The sequence below is a fragment of the Protopterus annectens genome, chromosome 5.part0, assembly GCF_019279795.1.
Source record: "Protopterus annectens isolate FY-2018-M chromosome 5.part0, PAN1.0, whole genome shotgun sequence".
Classification (NCBI taxonomy): Eukaryota; Metazoa; Chordata; order Ceratodontiformes; family Protopteridae; genus Protopterus; species Protopterus annectens.
Window position 1 is genome coordinate 826,151,540 of NC_056735.1, and position 22,248 is coordinate 826,173,787.

General features: G+C 37.4%; 1 protein-coding gene across 1 annotated transcript in view; it reads left to right on the plus strand.

Moving 5' to 3' along the window:
* Nucleotides 1-22,248, plus strand: part of MCF2L (MCF.2 cell line derived transforming sequence like) — a 1,071,259-nt gene that overhangs the window by 74,363 nt on the left and 974,648 nt on the right. Inside the window, exon 2 of the mRNA XM_044071884.1 lies at nt 17,395-17,478. Within this exon, the coding sequence (XP_043927819.1) occupies nt 17,395-17,478 (84 nt within the window). The remainder of the gene's footprint in view (nt 1-17,394; nt 17,479-22,248) is intronic.

A 22,248-nucleotide genomic window follows, 5' to 3' on the forward strand; every position in this document is an offset into this window, starting at 1 on the left:
TGTCAATGCTTGAAAAAATACACAAAAAATCAAATTTATACCTTGCAAAATCTTTATCCGATGTTATACTGTTATCTAACAAGGTTAATTCAGTTTGTAAAATGACAACCTGTTCACCATAATGTTTAATTAAACAATCAATGAAATCAAGTCCTTGTTTATCAAACAAATGGAGTAAGTCCTTATGGAAATCCGAATGTACTACAAGTCCATTAGGAAAACGCCACTGCCTTAAGCCTTTAGGAACTTGTTACCAGATAATAATAGATATTATTTTCTGATTTGTACCCCTGGAGAATAGTTAATAAATTTTACTTCTGCTTTTTTTACACTTATTTTCTACCCAGCAGTATTGTCTGATTTATTTAACATATCTATAAGTTATGAAAGAGCATATATATTCTAAAAAAATGAAAATTTATATTGACACCAGGAGATTTATTGCCATCATCTGCTGGTGTTGATGCTCCCTGCAAGGGTTTGTAAGTCATATACAAGGGAAAAACAGATCCCTACCTTGAACCTCTTGAAAGCTTAAAAAAAACTCTGATAACTTACTGGAAATTTTAGCATGCGCTCAGGACTGTTCAGAGATGTTTAAATTTGCATCTGTTTATTAAAAGGAAAATTATAATAAAACAGTATTTGTATGAAAAAGATCCAAGCCTTGCGAACTGTGTTTTTTGTCAAGATGATGAGTGATGTCAGGTAGATGTAATCTGTTTTACATTATGTAATGGAAGGCAAATGTTAGTCTGCCTTTATAAATTCACCTTGGTCAAATAAAAATAGTCCAGTTGAAAAAGGAAAAAAACGTGTCTTAGAAGGAATGTTAGCAAATTAATTGTAGTCTGTACTTTGAAATGAAATGGGACTATAGGAAGCTATAACCCAAAAGGGCTTGTCTGGTTTCTGTATTGACAGAAGATAAGTGCTCAGTCCAGGACATCACTGTTAATTTACATTTCTGTGCATCATTTGTTATTCTAGCTAAATATACAAATTGCTTTGAGAAGTGAAACTAGCTTTCGCATTACAGACCATGATGTCCTGACATTGTGCCCTTGGGGCAAATTTTATTAGTGTGCATAACATATTGCTCTTACATTGCTTTTGAAAGAACTAACTGACTGGTATGGTTTGCATTAGAAGTGTGGGAACAATAGCGTATTCTAAACTTTTCTGTAAATGTGCTATAGTTATATGGTGTTGCATTTAAAGGCTTATAATTATGTCTATTGCACATCTTAAACATTGTTGTGGTGAGAATTACAGTCTTTAAAGTCTGTTTAATTGTAGCGATAGATGTTTTAGTCTACCGTTCCCAAATCTAAAAAGCTAAAGATTAGTCTGGCTTTATGGTGCACAGTAATGGAGCTGTGATTATTACTAATTTATTACTAATTCAACTAGGGTTTGATTAACAGTGTTACTTTGGAAAAACAGCCAGGTAGAGAGAGGAATGAAGGGCTGTGGCCCTATCACCTCTACTAGGGGTGATCATTAGATTGCTTGTACTTGGGGGCCACACTGGGAAGTATTACCTCCCTAGTGAAGACCAGCTAGATCAGACCAGCAGTTATGCCATGTGGAGGAGCAGAGGTGCTTGGAAGGTACATCCTTTGTAGAAGTTAGGGGACATATTCTGCAGACAGCGCACCGCACCGTCCCCAGCGCCACATGAGGTGTATGCATACATGGTTAGGGACTGGGGTTAAAAATGGAAAAACATTCTAACCACACTGATGGCTGCCTAGATGATGATGACCCCCTCAACTAGCTCTCTCTCGGTGGGAAACAAGTGGATTGACTGGCCAAGAGAAAGTCCAACGCCCAGTGGGCAGTGAGTGTAAAAACTTGCAATAAATAAATAAGTAAGCTAATAATTGTTTGACCCTAGGCCTAACTGTAGCTTATTTTCTTTAAGAGTAATGTTAACCTAGTGCTGTTTATTAGTACAGAATACGTTGGCTGTTCACATATGTTAAGCTCCATAATTAAATCTTGGACACCTTAAATTCACCCTTTCAGTCCTTTCTACATAGAACCTTTTTCTTTCAGACACATGGTTATTTTATCTTTGTATAATCCATATCCCTCTGCCTTCATTTGCAAAATTTCTTAATTATTTGTTTCTTCTGAATGTTGGGATCATGGCTCAGTTTTGCATACTTTCTTATCATTCTCATCATGGCCTGGAGGTCTTCTCCCTCATACAGTTTACTCTTTGCATCCTTTCATCCTTTGCTTTAAATTTGCTGTTTGCTGCTTGATGCATGCCTACAGAGGTTAGTCTTTCCCAGTGCCCAGTCCTGCACATGGCATCAGCTATCTTTTCCTAATTCTCACTCTTTTCCCTCCATATGAACCTGTTGCACCTCCTTCAATACCATTCAGCTGCCAAGCATGGGGTTTTACGCCTATGCATGTTAGAGCGTATAGTATAGAATAGTATAACAGACAGGACCATAATCGTTACTACTTTGACCCTGCTAAGTAAGGTATCATCTCTGTCTATCAGGTGATTGCTTACTTTTCATTTAATACTCAAAACTTTTTTTATCAGTCCATTTTTTTATTGTTATTATTTTATTTTTAGAGAGTGTGGTTTATTATACAATGTTCTTTAGAGCTTACAGATTCAGTAGATGACTTGGTTCGTGACTATACGACGTATTGGCAATAGTTTTTCATCAAGTCAGTCAAAGTACTGGAGTAACAAATTCACTTTAGATGGGCTTTAATACAGCACAGAATTCCCTCCTCATCATTTCAGCCTTTGTTATTTCTCATGGCCCAGGAATTATCTGTGTTTAATACAAATTCCTGAAAAAGTTGTCAGGACCCCAGTTTGCTGTAAACATGTTTAAAAAAAGGTAGATGGCAGGTAAAATACTATCCTGACTTGTAACAACCTAATGAAGGAACTGCCAAGGCTCTGTCATTGCACCGTTATTTCTTTCAAACTGTACAAATTGCATGTACTTATATAATGAAAGGTCAGTGATCAAATTACTACAGTACTGTCTGTGATGACCGTGCCCTGGCCCAGCAATCAAGGAGCCTCAATCTTCACCACTAACACCAGGGAGGTTGTCTCCTAGAAGAGGAAAGGATAACTAATACACACAGTAAAGTACAATTTAACTTAAGTGCACACAGAGATCACAGTCAGCCTGTGGCTGGTTGCTCTCTTGCTCTCCAGGTCCCCAAGACTCCCCACTGGCACAGCTATAGGGTCCAGATCTCAGCCTAGCTGGCAAGCTAACCTCCAGTACCCTCTCCATCCAACCAGTGCTTCGTGTCCCTGCCCAGGTAGCTGACACACCACACACACTTTGAGATAAGTATTTATACAACTTCACAGACACTCCTGGGAAAGGCTGACACAGATTCTCTAGCTGTGCCCCTTTACCAAGACTATACGGTAGTAATTACAGCCACCACCAGCTTAATAATTCAACTACCCCAAGGCCCTTAAAAGGGTGTCCAATTATTACTGTGCAATATTATTATCCAATTGGTAATGTGACTATTCAGTCTAAGGCTTATTAGAGTGGTCTATTACGATAACCTCTATAAATATGCAATGTACTCTAAGACTATCTCTACACAAACCAGCCACAGGTAAATGCTTTTAAAATATCTAATAATAAATAATTAAAACACAAGACAATACTACTACACCACAGGGATATCTAAGAGTTCAGAGATCACACAGAAACTTACAATAATACAGTAGGTCAGGTCTGATGTCAAAGAAAAACAATTAATCTAACTTTCTAATATTTAGCTAATCTTAAGAGAAAACACAGTGCTATAATCCTACTTACATACATAAAGAGCATAAGCAGTGCTGGGGTTGATGGTCCAAGACAAATGCTTTCAGTCTCTCACTGAACAATAGTTTTTAAAACTCTAACAAACAGCTCTGCTAAGGCCATCCCAAATTACATCATTTTGACACTTAGTCTGGAGTTCCCAGGCAAATAAACTGCATTATTTAGCAAGCTAACACCTGCTCAGGAAACTGCAAGAATAAAAGACATTTCACATGTATACTCTGTCAATTATTCCTTAAGTTAAGACAATAGAAAGAATGTGTTCAGCCAGCCGCTTCTGCACCATTTTTTAGATATTTGAAATGCTTGGCTTGATTTTCCTTAAAGCAGATGGCAGTGTTGCAACAACCTTGAAGTTCAAATTTTACAGTGTTTTCTTTCATTTAACAACACAAGCCTGTATTTTACATTTTTTTATACAAATAATAGAATTATGTATCAAATTCTGTTTGACTAGGCTGGCTTCGCTCATCTTTCCCCAATCTTCACACTGTCATCCCTCAACTTTTGCATTCACATTTAGGGGCATTGCCAAAAATATTTATGAAAATGTCATCAGATTAGAGACTCTTATCAAATGATGATACTCTCAAATTAGAACTTTTCAAAATAATTTCCAATTTTAGGAGGAATGTAGTAAAGGTTTAAGCAAATATATTGATGTCCCTTTAAAATCTGGACAGATGAGTGCAGATACACAGGGAAAAACAGTAAATTAGCTCCTTATCTCTTTGGCCGAAGGAGGAGAAGAGGTGGAAGATATGGCCGAAGGCAGGAAGAGAGGAGAAAGGCTAGGACTGTGGTAGTGAGGGTTGGAACTTTGAATGTTGGCAGTATGACTGGTATAGGGAGAGAGCTAGCTGATATGATGGACAGAAGGAAGGTTGGTATATTGTGTGTGCAAGAGACCAGATGGAAGGGGAGTAAGGCTAGGTGTATCGGAGGTGGGTTCAAATTGTCTTATCATGGTGTGGATGGGAGGAGAAATGGCATAGGAGTTATTCTGAAGGAACAGTATGTTGAGAGTGTTTTGGAGGTGAAAAGAGTGTCACATAGAGTGATGTTTATGAAGCTGGAAATTGATGGTGTAGTGATGAATGTTGTTAGTGCGTATGCTCCACAAGTTGGGTGCGCAATGGATGAGAAAGAAAAAATTTGGAGTGAATTGGATGAAGTGGTGATGACTGTACCCAAGGGTGAGAGAGTGGTGATTGGAGCAGATTTCAATGGGCATGTTGGTGAAGGGAACAGAGGGGATGAGGAAGTGATGGGTAGGTATGGTGTTAAATAAAGGAATGCAGAAGGTCAGATGGTAGTGGATTTTGTGAAAAGGATGGACATGGCTGTGGTGAATACGTATTTTAACAAGAGGGAGGAGCATAGGGTGACATACAAGAGTGGAGGAAGATGCACAGAGGTGGATTATATCTTATGTAGGAGGGCCAGTTTGAAGGAGATTGGAGACTGTAAAGTGGTGACTAGAGAAAGTGTAGTTAGGCAGCATAGGATAGTGGTTTGTAGGGTGATGTTGGTTATGAAGAAGAGGAGGAGGAGGAGTGTGAGGGCAGCACCAAGGATCAAGTGGTGGAAATTGAAAAAAAAGGTAATATTGAGGTGGAGTTCAGGGATGAGTTAAGGCAGGCACTGGGTGGCAGTGAAGAGTTACCAAATAGCTGGGTAACTACAGCAGAGCTAGTAAGGGAGACGGCTAGAAAGGTGCTTGGTATCACATCTGGACAGAGGAAGGACGACAAGGAGACATGGTGGTGGAATGAGGAAGTACAGGAGAGTATACAGAGAAAGAGGTTGGCAAAGAAGAAGTGGGATTGTCAGAGAGATGAAGAAAGTAGACAGGAGTATAAGGAGATGAGGTACATGGCAAAGAGAGAGGTGGCGAAGGCTAAGGATAAGGCCAATGAAGATTTGTATGAAAGGTTGGACATTAAGGATGGAGAAAAGAAGATGTACCGATTGGCTAGACAGAGGGACCAAGCTAGGAAAGATGTGCAGTAGGTAAAGGTGATAAAGGATAATGAGGGAAACATACTCACAAGCGAGGAGAGTGTGTTGAGGAGATGGAAAGAGTACTTTGAGGGGTTGATGAATGAAGAGAATGAGAGGGAGAGAAGGTTGGATGATGTAGGGATAGTGAATCATGAAGTACAATAGATTAGCAAGGATGAAGTAAGGATAGCTATGAAGAGAATGAAGAATGGAAAGGCTGTTGGCCCAGATGACATACCTGTGGAAGCATGGAGGTGTTTAGGTGAAATGGCAGTGGAGTTTTTAACCAGATTGTTTAATGAAATCTTGGAAAGTGAGAGGATGCCTGAGGAATGGAGAAAAAGTGTTTTGGTACCGATTTTTAAGAATAAGGGTGATGTGCAGAGCTGTAGTAACTACAGAGGGATTAAATTGATCAGTCTCAGCATGAAGTTATGGGAAAGAGTAGTGGAAGCAAGGTTAAGAAGGGATGTGATGATTAGTGATCAGCAGTATGGTTTCATGCCAGGAAAGAGCACTACAGATGCGATCTTTGTTTTGAGAGTGTTGATGGAGAAGTACAGAGAATGTCAGAAGGAGTTGCATTGTGTTTTTGTAGACTTAGAGAAAGCATATGACAGGGTGCCTAGAGAGAAGTTGTGGTATTGTATGAGGAAGTCAGGAGTGTCAGAAAAGTATGTAAGAGTGGTACAGGATATGTACGAGGGTAGTGTGATAGCGGTGAGGTCTGCTGTGGGAGTGACAGATGCATTTAAGGTGGAGGTGGGGTTACATCAAGGATCAGCTCTGAGCCCTTTCTTATTTGCAATGGTGATGGACAGGTTGACAGACGAGATCAGACAGGAGTTCCCATGGACTATGATGTTTGCAGATGACATGGTGATCTGTAGTGAGAGTAGGGAACAGGTGGAGGAGACCCTGGAGAGATGGAGATATGCTCTAGGGAGAAGAGGAATGAAGGTCAGCAGGACTAATACAGAATATATGTGTGTGAATAAGAGGGAGGATAGAGGAATGGTGAGAATGCAGGGAGTAGAGGTGGTGAAGGTGGATGAGTTTAAATACTTGGGGTCAATAGTTCAGAGTAACGGTGAGTGTGGAAGAGAGGTGTAGAAGAGAGTACAGGCAGGATGGAGTGGGTGGAGAAGAGTGTCAGGAGTGATTTATGACAGACGAGTACCTATAAGAGTGAAATGGAAGGTCTACAAGAGGGTAGTGAGACCAGCTATGTTATATGGGTTGGAGACAGTGGCATTGACAAAAAGGCAGGAGTTTGAGCTGGATGTGGCAGAATTAAAGATGTTAAGATTTGCACTGGGTGTGATGAGGGTAGACAGGATTAGGAATAAGTATATTACAGGGTCAGCCCAGGTTGGAAGGTTTGGAGACAAAGCCAGAGAGGCACGATTACATTGGTTTGGACATGTGCTGAAGAGGGATGCTGAGTATATTGGGAAAAAGATGTTAAGGATGAAGCTACCAGGTAACAGGAAAAGAGGAAGGCCTAAGATAAGGTTTATGGATGTGGTGAGAGAGGACATGCAGGTGGTTGGTGTGATAGAGCAAGATGCAGAGGACAGGAAGAAATGGAAACAGGTGATCTGCTGTGGCGACCCCTAATGGGAACAGCCGAAAGATGATGATGATGTCAACAGTAATAGACTCCTCTTTAATATAACATAAACTGATATACTTTGCAGGAATGGAAACCCCGATACAATATGCAAATGACAGCCTGTAAAAATGCCATGGGTAACAGGGTCCGATAGAGTGCATAGTCTCCTGGAAATATCTGATGTTCTCTCACACAAAGTTCTGAGCATCAAGGAGCATATAGGTATCACTGTAACAAGAACTAAGTGTAAATTAGGTAGCTTGCTCCTACAAAATCCTAAAGGTCATTTAGATGTAAGTGATAAAGCATGACATACACTCTTTCCTGTTGTCTGAAATAAGCTTTATTTTTACCTCACAGCACCAGAAAACTAGAGTTAAAGCATTCATATAGGTCATTCTTGATGCAGAATCAAGAGTTTCCTCCAATATACCTAGACACATACAGTCATATTGTCTCATATATGATTTAGTACTTTTTCTCAAAATAACTTTATCTTATTTTAATCCACCCATTCCTCAACTCCTTTTCCCATTTTGCTCATGGGGTCAGAGTGTCACTCCTTGTGAGCCAAGATTTACACCACCGGGTGGCTAGCCCTGCCACAGTAGTTCATTCACACCACCCACTCACTCATGCACACACACTCACACCTATGGCCAGTTTAGAGTGTCTAATCCACCTACTGCATGTCTTTGGAATGTTTGAGGAAACCAAAGCACCCGGAGGAAACCCATGTGATGGAGGGAGGGCATGCAGACTCCACATAGAAGGCACCCAGCTGAGAATCGAACTGGAGAACCTCTTGCTATGAGGCAACTATGCTAACAGCAGCACCACTGCGGACACCCATTTTAATCATGCAATTTCTTATACTATCACTATATCTTTATTTATTATATTTGTGGTTTGATCACTGCTACTGCTCCTAAACAAGTTGCAGGAGATGTTAATGCAAATTTCAGCATGTTACATAGTCTTCCTATGTTATACCTATTGAAGTATAAATGTACGCAACATTGCCATATGTTCATGAATGTCTGGCTGTTGTCTGACTTAAAGACACAGGGGGCGGAGCCCTGACTGTGACTGGGATTTTATTGACAGCCATAGCAATCGAGGGGGAAGAATAAAGGGACATGGCCCATTTGCCTCCTGGGAGGGGGGTTGTGCATGCTTTGGGAACATATGGATGAGCATGATCTGATATCCCCAAAGGTGACCAGAGAAACTACCTACTGTGCTTTGAAGAGGATGGGCATAACTGCTTGCTGGTGTAATATCCGTTGCAGAAGTGAGACACTGCCGATCATATCTGTCAACCTCTTAAAGCAAGAAATCTGGACAAAGGCCTAAAAACAGTGACAATTTTTAAATATTGCTCTTACAAACTTAGAAGGTTGATAGAATAACATGTTTTGCATTAGCATAAATTTTCTTAAGGGTTTGAAGTCTGAAACTCAAATGTTTGTCATTATTTTCTAACTTCAATCTTAAAATGATTTGTCACTAATTTGCCAGAAAACACAATTTTATGAAAAATGTACCAAAAATATGAGGCAAAAATCTGGACGTTCTGCAAAAATCTGTACTGTTCAGAGGTATGAGCTATCAGCCTATTGCACATCCTACCTTCCCTATCAATATTTTGTATGCACAGGATTGTAGGGCAAAAATAAAACAATGCTAACCTGCCATAATGGCTGTCTAAATGATGGCAAGCAGTATTGCACCTCAGTAAACCCCCCTTACTGCAAATTGTCTCTTGCTCATTTTCCCAGAGCTTCCATCTGCATGGCAACCTCGCCATACTTTCATGGGGTCCTGAGTTAATCCTGCTCCATCCTTGACGGATACAAAATTTGTTTTATTGCTTTGCACTTCATTTAAGTTTTTAAAGAGTTACTTTTTTAGTTTTGTTTTATTTTTTGATTTTGCATTTAAATCATTCAAAAGGTTCCTAATATTTGAAATTATCTTATCCTGTAAGTTGTTTTGTTGTAGCATTGCACTCACATTAATATGACTAGTTTAATATGTAAAGCCATGGAACAAATTATCATAAAAATAATCACCAAACACATAGGCAAATTTACTGCCTGCTTTCAGACACTGGACCCAAGGAAGATCAAACCTACTAAACCTGGTGGACTTTTTGAGAAGGTCTCCAAGATAATGGATGAGGGGAAAATAGCTATCTGGACCTGGCTAATGTTTTTGACACAATACACCAGCTAGGTATAGTTGACAAACTTATTGAACTGAGCATTAACCCTACATAACTAACTGGATTTTCAGCTGGCTCACAGACATGACCCAGAAATTTAGGATTGGTGGGATCATCTCCACTAAGAAACCAATACCAGTGCAGTACCTCAGGGCTCCTTGCTGGGACCACTCTTATTTAACATTTACTTCTGGGAGGTAAAGGCTAATGTCATGGGCCTTTGGATGACAAGTTCACAAATGACTGCAAAATGGGAGCTGTTATAGACTCCCCCCTCCCCCCAGAGACAAAACTCTTACAAGCAGGTCTAATACTGACAAATGTCTGATGCTAAAATCACGAATTAAAAATAATGCTTTTTGGGAAAACTACCATCAAGGTTAATCACTCCATCATTAAGACACCACTAAGAGTTGACCTGGTAGCCAGGAATCTTATAAATATGTAGACAGGAATTAGGCCTTTCATAGGCTCATAAGTTCATAGATTAGTACTAGGCTAACCAGTTTAAGCCCAGACAACCCCATATGAGAATTAAACCCTGCACCTTGTGTCTATAAGGTAAATACCTTAACTATTATGCCATCCTCCCACCAACATGTGGCCAAGGTAGTTCGAAAATCTTTCTTTATCGCCCAGCTTATTAGTACGTGCATGACATCTATGTCCAAGGAAGTGATAGTGCCATTTTATTTGGCCCTTATCAGACCATCATTTAATCTAATGGAACCTTTGTCATGTTCCTCACCAGATATATGCAGCAGGTAGAATGTCCATAAAGGTTCTTTACCAGGGAATCCTTGGTATAAACACATTACATAGAACAACCAGGCTGAAGACAGCTCTATACCTCAAGCTATTAATTAAAACTCACATACTACCTCTCCCTCCAATACTGTAATTTGGTTCACATTTGGGGGAAAACAAGCTTTTTTTTTTTTGCACAAATGCAGTCTTTTGCATGGTTATATATATTTACTGATATTGGTATTTATACTATTGTCTGTTTGTTGTCTTAGATTACTTCCTCTTGTTAATTGTCATTGTTTTTATATGTTGCTGGAAGATTTGCAGAATAAGAATTTCATTGTACTTTGTGATGCTGCCTCTAGTACGTATGACAAGAAAGTTGAATTGAATTGAATTATCCTATATAGATCGTCGTAAAGCCCTATAAATATACTCTGTCTCAATTAGATGCAGTCTATGCTTGGTATACAAGGAATCCTTGCATTCAATACTAATGGACCTTTTCCACATCTGCAAAATGAACACCATCAGAACCACTAGGATCCAAGGATTTCAGTTTGCTTATGACATAAATAATACATGCTGGTAAGAAAGATATGTGACTCAGAGGATCCGCATGCTCCTAAACAGGCTCCTCATCCATGTGAAACAGCATCTATTCTTAACTCTATTTATGCTTAATCTTGACCAATGGATGGGAAGTCGGAAATTCACCCTTGGTCTGACTCCCATGTCTCTAATAGACAAAGGCAGATTGTAATGCCCAAGCTAACATACTCCCCCTCATAACCTCTAGAAAACTTCCTATCTAACATATCCCCACCTAATAAATGCCCATGATACATATGGACAGAGTAGGGTTGGATTGCACAGCTAGTCTTATAAAAGCTCTGGTGGTCGTTAGCACCTCCATTGGGGTTGTATGATGGTTTACTTCCATCTACAAATATAATCACTTCTTGTAATCATTTACTTCTGAATGTTATTCTTATTCAGGATCATTCACTTGTTTGTGAATGCACTTTTGTGAGGTGACCAGAAATGAGTCGACTCCTTTTAAAGGCGGCATGTCTAAACATCTGATTTTTGTAGCAATCATTCTATAACTTCATACTAAGTTATTTCAATGCATTATATGCAGTTTTATATTATGCTTGCATTATAATTTTCTTACTAAAAATGGTTAATCCTTCAGTCTCAGTCTTTGTTAACATATGGGATCTAATGAAGAAAAATGCATGTTTGTGTTAGAATGCACTCCTCAGTACCTACTGCTGACTAGGTCCTGAATGGTACTCTCCCCTGTTTTTAACTGTTTTGCCAGGAGGACAACCATAGAATGTAAGTCATCATTTCAGAAGGCATCTTATGTTTGGTCATGCTTTCTCAAGTGGGTCTCAACCTTACCAGCAAGTTCTTATGTAAATACTATCCCAGAATATTTACACAAGATCTGCAGATGCCTGTCCACATCTCCAGCAAGTAAAATCTTCTGTCATAGGGGATTTAGAGAAGGGAAGGACACAAATTCAGTATACTAAGGGAATAAAGTAGAGTTTCATGAACCATATGAGTAACCTGTTTATTTATTTATTTATTGACATTGGTTTATCGGGAAAGTCCATCTGGGAAATAAATACCTATTTTCAGTGGAGGCCCAGGGTGAAAAGGTCCAGAGAGGTAAATAACACCAAATAAAACACTAGTACAAATGTAATTAAAAGAAAGCTCACATACATAGTTTGAAACTAGAAAATATAGTGTACAATAAAGCATGAGGAAAAATAGTGATGTAGAAATAAAAATGAAGACTAAATATGACAATCAGTGTATACAAAAGTATTAGAAGTATAGTCTGCTATGCTAGGAAATAGAAATAAGAATATATAAGTCCGCCCTTACAGTGGGGATAGGGCAGGTGTTGAACAGTATAGTATCATGAGAGGTTAGGTTAGTAAGAATGTAAAGTGTTTGTTAATCTAGATCATACAGGTGAGCTGCATGGATATAGCCATGAGTTAGTGAGAAATTCTTTGAGACAGGACTTAAATACATTATTTAATCTTAACGTAGTTACATTCTTCTTTCTACTCTCCTCCGAATCTTCTTTATTCTGCATTTCCCCCCATTTGCTCTAGCCAGCACAACACTATTGTTTTGGTCACTTTTCACTGACTGCACTTTGACTGCAGTATATGTTTTTCTTACATCTGGTTTCTTTACTGATGGAATGTGGTGACCCGTGTGATCAGTACTTTTTCATTTTTAGTCATTTATTGTGGTTCTTGATTCTAGCGCTTTTCAGCTACCTATACATTATCATGTTTGCACGATCCCCAGTGTTATAGTTTTGTGTCTTTCAATGCAAAGACCATCAGCATGATAAAGCAGCAACTCGATGGACAACCATTTTTAGTTGTGTACTACAGAACATACAGCTGTCTTATCGCACAATTAGACTTGGTAAACAAGCCTGTACATTGACTGCTACCTTGAGCTGCCATTATTAATCATTCATCATTTGGTTTAAATTCACCCCTTCTTGGCCAGTCATATATTATATCGCGATTGGACGGTTTTTCCAGTAGTTCTCTATACTTGCCACTATAGTTGTGGCCTTTCCAGTTGTCATCTCTTTTCCCATTGGTCATGGTCTTTATATTCTTTCTTTTTTTTTTTGGCACTTTCTGTCGCTACTTTTTTTTTTGAATACTTCTAATTTGATTTCCATTCTTACTTCTTTCTAAAAAGCTTCTCCTAATCTGCACAAGGATGTCATCTCAGTAGTTCTCGTCACGATTTAAAACATTGACTATGATTGGATCTGATGATGATAAGAAATATGTATGGAGTCCAGCATGCAGATCTGCAATTTCAATCAATTTCTAAGAGGCCCCTGCCGCTTTCATAATTATGCCATGCGCTGCTTTTTATACATCGTTTGATAAGCATGAAGCAGTTTCCTTGTGCAATCAATGCAATGCTTTTTGAAGTCAGCCTTTTATTATTTGATTTGTACTGGAAAGATAAACACTGGATTTTTTACTTTTACAAATGAACCAAGATTGTACCTAACTCAGGGAACTGATGCTTGAGTATAGAAAAGAAATAAAAAGTACTTTTTGATCGGAATGCCAAAAGTAAATCAGAGTAAATTGAGAAATAACTTTTCAGAAATCAGTAGCCCCTGAGCCCAATAAGTTGTCAAATGACTTTTCATTGTCCTCACCACCTTCTCAGAGTGATATGGACACACAGTTAAGGTTTACGTCATTGTCAGTGATAGAGCAGAAGGATCAGATACACAGTAAAATGAGTCAATGGAAGTTCAAGTAAGTGACTTTCAGCTGCTGACATCAACGTCCAGGTGCAGAGTTGAGTGACAACTTGACTATAACCAACATATAGATTACCTAACAAAGTTGAACAAGTTTGTTATTATATCACAAGATCTGCTAGACTTGCAAGGAGACATAACAGGTTTAGTGGCTGTTAAATAACAGAATGAAATAGATCCAGCTTGATAAAATGTAACTCTTGCTACTACTTGCAGAATCATTTTCTTTTATTGTCAGTTGTATTGCAGGCATGTATCTGAATCAAAATCAAAACATAAGTAATTTATCAAGTTTTTTCTTTATTTTCTGTAAAATGAGGGGTATTGCATTAGTAATTAGGTACTGTATCTTAATATTGTTATATTTTTTCCAAGCTTATGTGACTGTCAACACTCACTAAACGGTCCATACTCCTCAACCTCCAAGCATCAAAAATCATAACACAGGCATTTAAAGTCATAGCAGAGGATTAAAAAGAGAAGCACTTTCTTATTTTTCATGACAGAAGGTCTTTATATACTAGATATACTCAGTGCTAGTGAATGCACATATAGGTTTAGTGTTCTTGTTGTTGTGTCTTTTGGCTTTTCCCGGTCGCCACAGAGGAACTCCAGTCCGATAGGTTTAGTGTATGTCTTTAATAACATAGTTACACATAATCAGATCTGGCTTTATGCAGAATATCAAAAATTTAGGAGGAGCAAGGTTAAACCTGAGCAACAAAATCATAGCATTGTACCTAAATCATGGCAGCTGATAGGTATGAATCTGATTGAGGAAGTAAATAAAGCATTGAATGCAGATGCATCTTTTGTCTTTTCTTTTTGTTAAGACCTGTCCTGATCATGTGTCATGTGAGCTGCATAGCACACTAACCTTCTCATAAGGGAATAACATAGAATTTAAGTCACAGCATAAACATGTAATGCAATGGAGCAATGTGCATTTCGTGTCTTCTGTCATTTTTTCGAAGAATGTGTTGATTTATGTATATGTTGTTTCTACTAAAGTGATATTGGTGTGTTTACTTAGTAACAAAGACATGTAAGCACTGAAGTTTGCTCAGAGTACCAAAAAAAAAAAAAAAAACAGTGAAAGGTCAGTGAATATTTGGACCATGTCCCTTCAGGAAATCAAAAGTATGTTCTAATTCTAAAATATTGGAAGCATCCAGGAAAGCTGTACACTTAATTTCTGCAGTCCTAAAAAGCACACATACTTAATCTGCAAGAGGAATGCTGACTAGCTATCCAGACTCCTCATCAGACCAGAGCAAAGCTGGCCAAATGCTTGTGAAATGGCTTTGGTTTTTCTGTTACAGAATTTTATGCCAGGAGTATACTTTATTTATTTATTTATTTTTAATCAGGCCTGCACTCATACCTCCCCTGTGTAAAATAACAATGTATCCCCCCCAAACAACAATGTAGATTATTTATGAAGTAGTGTTTACTGGGTAGCAGCAGATTGTGGTAGTGTGTGATATGCATTTAAAGTGCAGTCAGTGACAGATATTGCTAAGCAATTACTGTGTATCACCGGGCATCCAGTTGTCCGTAGTGAATTTGAATGTGGTTGAGTAACTTCCTGTACTTAGGCTAGGCTTCATTTTAATATTGCTTCATTTAATATTCAAAATAAATTCAGAACGTACCATTGACTCTCTGGGATGGGGTCATAAAATGTAATAATGTGTACTTATTTATTGTTTTTTGCTGTAGTGACATAGGCATTTTGCTACTTTTTAATAAAGCTACTTAAGTACTAACATTTGCAAACAGAGTAGTTTATGACCGCATACACTAAAAAAAAAAAAAAAAAAAAAAAAAACATTATACGAGATTGGTGAATATTTGCATTATGTTACTTTACCAGTCTATGAGGGCGTGTTAAATCCATGCCTCCAAGGAAGCCATGTACTTTTGTGTTCCTGCATTACTGAAAAGTGAAAAGATTTCTTATCAATGCAGAGTAAAGCCAACTGCCTCAGTGAAATAAATGGCTTCTGTTTTCTTCTAATTTCATTTATGACACCAGTATTCCGTTTCTCAACATGTCTGTAGTCAAAGAGCCTCTGCAGAAAACAACAGTGTAGTCCCATAATCAGTGATATTTATTTTTTGTGTAAATAACATTTACTGAGGAACAGCAGGCTTTGGTAGTATGTGACTTGCATTTAAAGCACAGTCATGCAAAGAAATATGCTGCTATACTAATTATGGGGCATTCTTAGGCAACCTGCTGTCCTTAATGAGTCTAAAAGTGGAAGGGTGTAAAAACAGAATGAATCCCTATGTGGCATTAACTGTTGCCTTGTGCTCTTATTATAAAAAATATGATGAGCATAGTACAGTTGGGATGAGAACACATATATGTACATTTACCATTATAAACCTACCTGATATGATAACTTATTATGCATTTTCATTATGGCAAATGGTGTTACCAGTTGTGCACAGAATAAGGAATTTGATTATACTTGCTGTGCAGTAAAATTGTAAATACCACAAATGTCCCTTAAAGCTCAGTGTGTGCTATACTATGTGGAAATCCTTCCAACATTTACATTTTAATTTCCTGCAACACAGAACTTTCCCTAGTAACTTACCAGACATTTGAGTTTCATGCATTGTATCCTTCAGAGCACTCATGCTAATGCAAAACCTGTTTTTCTTTCAGTTTTCTGTGTTTATAAAATCTGTCCCTATTTTTGGGCTTTTGTCCCCCCATTATTTTTGTCCAGATTTCTTGCACATAGGGTTTAAGAGGCATACTCATTGCTTTTAGTGGTTTTGTGAAATGAATCCTACTGTAACTCAAATGTGTGCAACTATTTGAGATTAGAAAAATCGATTTCTTGAGGAACAAGAAAATCACAAACAAGCCATTACCTTTGCCTTAATAAGGTAGAAACATGTAGCTCCGTAGTCAGTCCTCTGTATTCCCCTTTCCTTGTTGACAGGTATTATTTAATGTTTTTTAAAGGTTCCAAACCTCTCAACTGTCCAGATTTCCACAGAATGTCCTGAGTTTTGTCTCATATTTTTGGTCTGTTTGTCAAAAAATGTCTTTTTTTTTTTTGGCAAACTATTGTGCACTGAAGTTACTAAATAATGACAGACATTCTGAGTTTTAGGATTCATATCTTTCAAAAAATGCATTCCAACACAACACATTTTATGCTAACAACTTTTATCAGTTTATAAGAGCAATATTTATATTTTTGGACTTTTGTCCCCACATTATTTTTGGCTTTGTCCAGACTTCTTGCGCTAAGAAGGTGAGAGGTTTGAAGGTTACTTGGTGGAAGTCATATAGACGTTGCATATCTAACGGAAAGAACCAGTGTTAAATGTCATGCGTGTTAAGTAAACTAAGGATTCCAGGTGTATCAGAAAAAACTTTCACACTTGAAAGCCAGGGCTCTGTGGGTCTCTAGAATGCTTTTCTGTTTATTCACAAGTGGATGTTAGCATTCTGTTACTCTTTAAATTGTGTAATGAGATTATCCATTATTTTATGCTTTTGTCTTTTTCATCAAGTCTTGTGATTCTTTGCGTTTGCCATCTGCCGATTGTTACATATACTAACTTGTCTTTTCCTTTGTTTTCTTTCTAGATGAAATCATGCAGCGAGAAACTAGTCTACTTTATGCAGCAGATATTGCTGACCAGTTACAGAAGAAGTTTGCTTTCCTGTCAGGTAAGGACTGACCTGTTGTGTTAATTTTTTGTGCATACTTTTTCATTCTTTTCATTTTAATGCACATATGGTTCCCTTTTTCCTTTGTTGGCATGCTTATGAATCTTGGACTGGAGTCAGTTTCAGTCCAGCTAGCATCATTTCAAAATAAACTAGGGATCCTAAACATAAACCTTTTATATTATGATTGACATCATGGAGCCTAATTTATAGAAAGAGCCCAATGATATATAAAAACAAACATATAGTCTTTAAAGACAACAGAGCTTATTCATTTGCTAGAAGTTTGTAAAAAGATGTCCACTCATGTTGGAGACCCTTCTTGAGTGAATGAATTACAAGAAGTTGATGCACGAAGTAGCAGCTGCATTGTCTCTGATTTCATAGAAAGCAAAATCACCAAACCCACTGGTGAAACCCCAGAAGTTGTCTCATATGCCTTTCATATATATTACTAAATCTACTAACTCACAACCATGGGTAAATGAAAGAAAAACTGCAGGAGTGAAAACAGCACTCACGTATCCTATGAACGTGCAGTACAGAAAACAATAGCTGAGTATATTAGCATAGTAGCATTTGAAAGTAAGATGTCAGTATGGAATTGGTATTGGAATATTGTATAAGAGTGAACAGAAAGTCTGTTTTATAAATGAAACATTATCGCAGGCAAGCTGGAGTGTGTCAAGCATACTGGTAGTGATGTGAGGAAATAAACAAACATGCACACTTCCACACAGGCACACACACGTGTGTGAAGAGTCAGTCAAACACACACACACATACATGTCACTTCAGAGAAAAAGTGGTATTGCAAGAAGTGTATAAGAAAATAAAACACTTTATTGCCTCTGTACTTCATAAAAAAGTGGTATTGCAAGAAGTGTAGAAGAAAAGAAAACACTTTATTGCCTCTATACTTCATAAAACAGTGTATTCCTTGAATGCTTTCTACAGGTCTGACATTCTGAATGTGTGACAAGTTGTTTGTAGAGTTAGATGTAGAACTCTGAAATTATAAATCACCCAGCACATAGGCCTAATTCCAAACGTCTAGGTCTCGGTGTAAGTGACTGCTTAGTCTTTTGGAATTGAACCCCCCAGTGTAAGCCTGTTTATAGATAGGCCTAACACCAAAGTAAGTCGCTAACACTGAGAGCGTGTCTTTCAGAATCTGGGCAGACTTGCACTGAGAGCAACTCTTTTGGAATCTGGCCCATGGTATAAGGTAATGAAGGGACAGAAAATTACACAAGACAGTATGATACTAAGGAAGACATTTTGTATAGAAAAAAATGAAAATTTTATTGTGTGAAAGTTGACTTAGAGTTAATATATACAAGAACTAAATTGTTTATCCCATGAATTATATATGATTAGAATCCATTACCACTGGCAATTGTTACAATACAAAATATCAAACTTTTAATGGTAACCAATTCCATGGACTACTACACCAGAATGACATTTTTCTGAGAAGAAAGGAGATGATAAAAGTCTGTCTTTGCAAATTATACACTTTCAAAATGACAAATATAAAACAAAAGCAAAAACGTTTGGTTATATATTACCAGTTATCTGCTCAGATTTTCACAGAACGTCCAGAGTTTTGCTTTATATTTCTGGTCTTTTCCTCCTACAAATTACAATTCTCTAGCAAATCGTTATGGATTGAAGTCACTAAATAATGGGAGACATTTGAGTTTCAGAGTAGACTTCATATCAATATAAATCCATGTCAATGCAAAACCTACTGTTGTGGCAACTTTCTAAGTTTATAAGAGTAGTAATTAAAATTTGTCTCCGATTTGGTCCTTTATCCCACCATTGTTTTTGGTTTTGTCCAGATTTCTTGAGCAAAAATGTTGCAAAGTATGTAGCTGTATATGTTTTTGCATAAAAGTGACAAATGCAAAACAAAAACTATTGGCTATGTATGCTCCTTAGTGTTTTACTTTGTCTTACTGAGAAAAAAATGGTAAACTTTCTAGTGAAGCTTCATTGCAGTCTATCAGCCAGTATTTTTAACCTCTGAAGAGTTAACAGACTGTTAATGCCCATGAGAGGACATGTAGCAAGTTCTGTAAATATAATTACATTAACACATGTAATACCAACATGCAGAAAGTTCAGATGTACACATTTGTCTGTGGAAGAAAGATATTTTTGTCAGATGAAAATTTAATGAGTTCCCATTTGCCAGACCTTTGTTTGTGACCCCAACTGTTTGTTTAACATATTAGCAGGGATATAATTGTTTTAACAGGATAGAGAGTGGTGTGTGTAATGCTTTCTATTGTTTATGCTAGCAGCAACTTGGCCCACCTCAGTTTCCCTGCAGTGGAAAAGGTCAGTGGAAAAGGAACACACAGGAAAACAGTAGTCCCAAGTTCAGGCTCTTTAATAATGACAATAGCAGATTTCACTTAATGTGGCAAAGTAGCTGATACATTTTGAGTGTGACAAAAATCGAACTAGTAAACCAAATACAGAACTATAGGGAATAGTTTCATCACGCCATTCTGTCTTAAATTTTTGGAACCTAAAATCACTTTATTTTTTTTAATTGTGCTGAGATTAGATGTGGGTGTTGCAGTTATGACCTTTGTTATCAATGTCTCTGTAAAGAAGAGTTGTGATTAATCATTGGAGAAGTGATTCATCTTTTTAAATAGTAAACTATAATACCAAAAAACAGAAGGCCGATGCTAAGGTTCAGTACTGAATTTTCTCTGACGCTTTTATTGCAAAGGTTTCCTACTTTGTATTATCAATAAAAAGAGACATTGTGTGCAGTTTTGTTATGGTCTGGTTGCAGTGCTGTTTGTGTAGTTTGTAGTTTTTCTATTTATTGCCTCTGTAGGTTATATCATAAAAGTGAGCACGTATTTGATCAGTAGGGTTTAAGATGTTTTAATTCAGCTTCTGATGCCGTAAAAAACATCCCTCGACAGTTAAATTCTGCCATGCTTACTAACCTGTTTATATACCTGTAGACATACTGAATAGGTTTATTGTAGTTTATTTCAGCATAGACTCTTATTTTTTGGCTAGAAAGATGTAAAGAAGATAGTCATAGCATTTAGTATAGAGCAATAAACCTCTGATCTGTTATTGAACTGTTTCCAGTTCCCATGATGACTTTGTGACTCCAAATAAGTCACTTAACCAAATAATGCTCCTGTCTCACACTTGAAAAGGGTCATTTTTTTCCAGTGGGCTTAACTAGCCTATAGATAAACAAAAACAAATGACATATTTGTATAACTGGACTTTATTGCATGCTGAAGAGGACAAATTCCATGGCATGCACATTTGCTTGATTAATTCTGGATAAATAGTATTATGGTATACTTGCATATGTACCTGACCTGAACTAGTCTGTTAATATTAATCAAAATTATTTTTTCCCTTGGGATTCTTTGCTGCTTTTAAAAGTTAGTTTGCACAGAATGCAGCAACATCTCAATGGGACTAGCAGCCCACTGGAACTGTACTAAGTTAAATTATGAGAACACTGGATTTGTATTAAGGCCATTAGAATAAACACTTCTGGGAGTTAAATATCAATCACTGGAAGTCAGACAAAGTTGATTTCTACAAAACACCAAACCTGCTTTGGGTGCTCTTTAGAAAAGCAGTAGCCATCACAGTTGTACCATCCACTTGTTTTCTTTGTGCATTTCCTTTTGCAGTTGTGTCATAGAAACCAGTTTTACATGATTTGTCTGCGTGATGTTGAAATGCAAACATTTGCTAGGATGTTTACCTTTTGTCGTTAAGGAACTGACTTCACATTTGCTTTTCTAATAAAGCAATGTACAAATATGCTGAATGAAGAACCTGGTCTAATGGCATTACAGCTCTTAAGTTTAAATATAGTTCTACAGAATTAGGTATCAGATTGCAAACCTTCTTTCACAGGGATCTTGCACAGAAATAAAACAAAGTATAATCCAGGTTAGCTGTAAAACAATTGTGTTTGTAGAGGAGTAAGTGCATTGCCTTAAAACTTAGATTCATTGTAAGTGTTGTGTATTTGCAGAACTTGACATTACACTGTTGAATTTCAGTAGATATGTGAGGCTGTAAGTGCTGCACATGTCATTCACGTTCTTATTCAGGACTTAACAAATGGCACTCCCAGCTTTGGCACACAAGCACACATTCAGATGCATTCTTAATATACCCAACCAAATTGCATTTCCTCTCTCTTCAGAATTCAAAGTAGAAGAAAGAAGTAGGTATAAACATTAAAAACAGGCTTACTACTATTGTGTGCTTTGTTTTAGCAGCAATTTGCATTTGGGTGAGGGTAATACAGGACTGGCATTGATGGCAGTTCTTTGTTTTTTTGATGTGGACATTTTTTCAACCTGTTTAATTAGTTATTGTTTTGTACTTGTCTGAATAAGGAAGCATAATCAACTTTATCATCTCCTCAGATATCCTCATTTTGTAGGAGTTTTCTTTTCTGTTTTGTAACGTGTATAGTTTTATCCCATATCTTTTAGGAAAAGTTTACAGCAGTCTGTCTACATGGCTGTTCCTGGCTATAACCATCTTTTCTTATGTAAATGGTCTTCCCAATATAACTTGCAGCTTATTTGTTTTTGTCATATCAGTCTGCCTGCCAGTGCAGACTTCTTTATATGGGTAATGCACATTACTTGCTTTGTCTTAGCATGTATGCATTTTTTTTGTTAACTAGCCTTTTTTTTGGTCTTTGAACCAGTGTTCTTAGACCCCTGTATTATTATAATAACACTT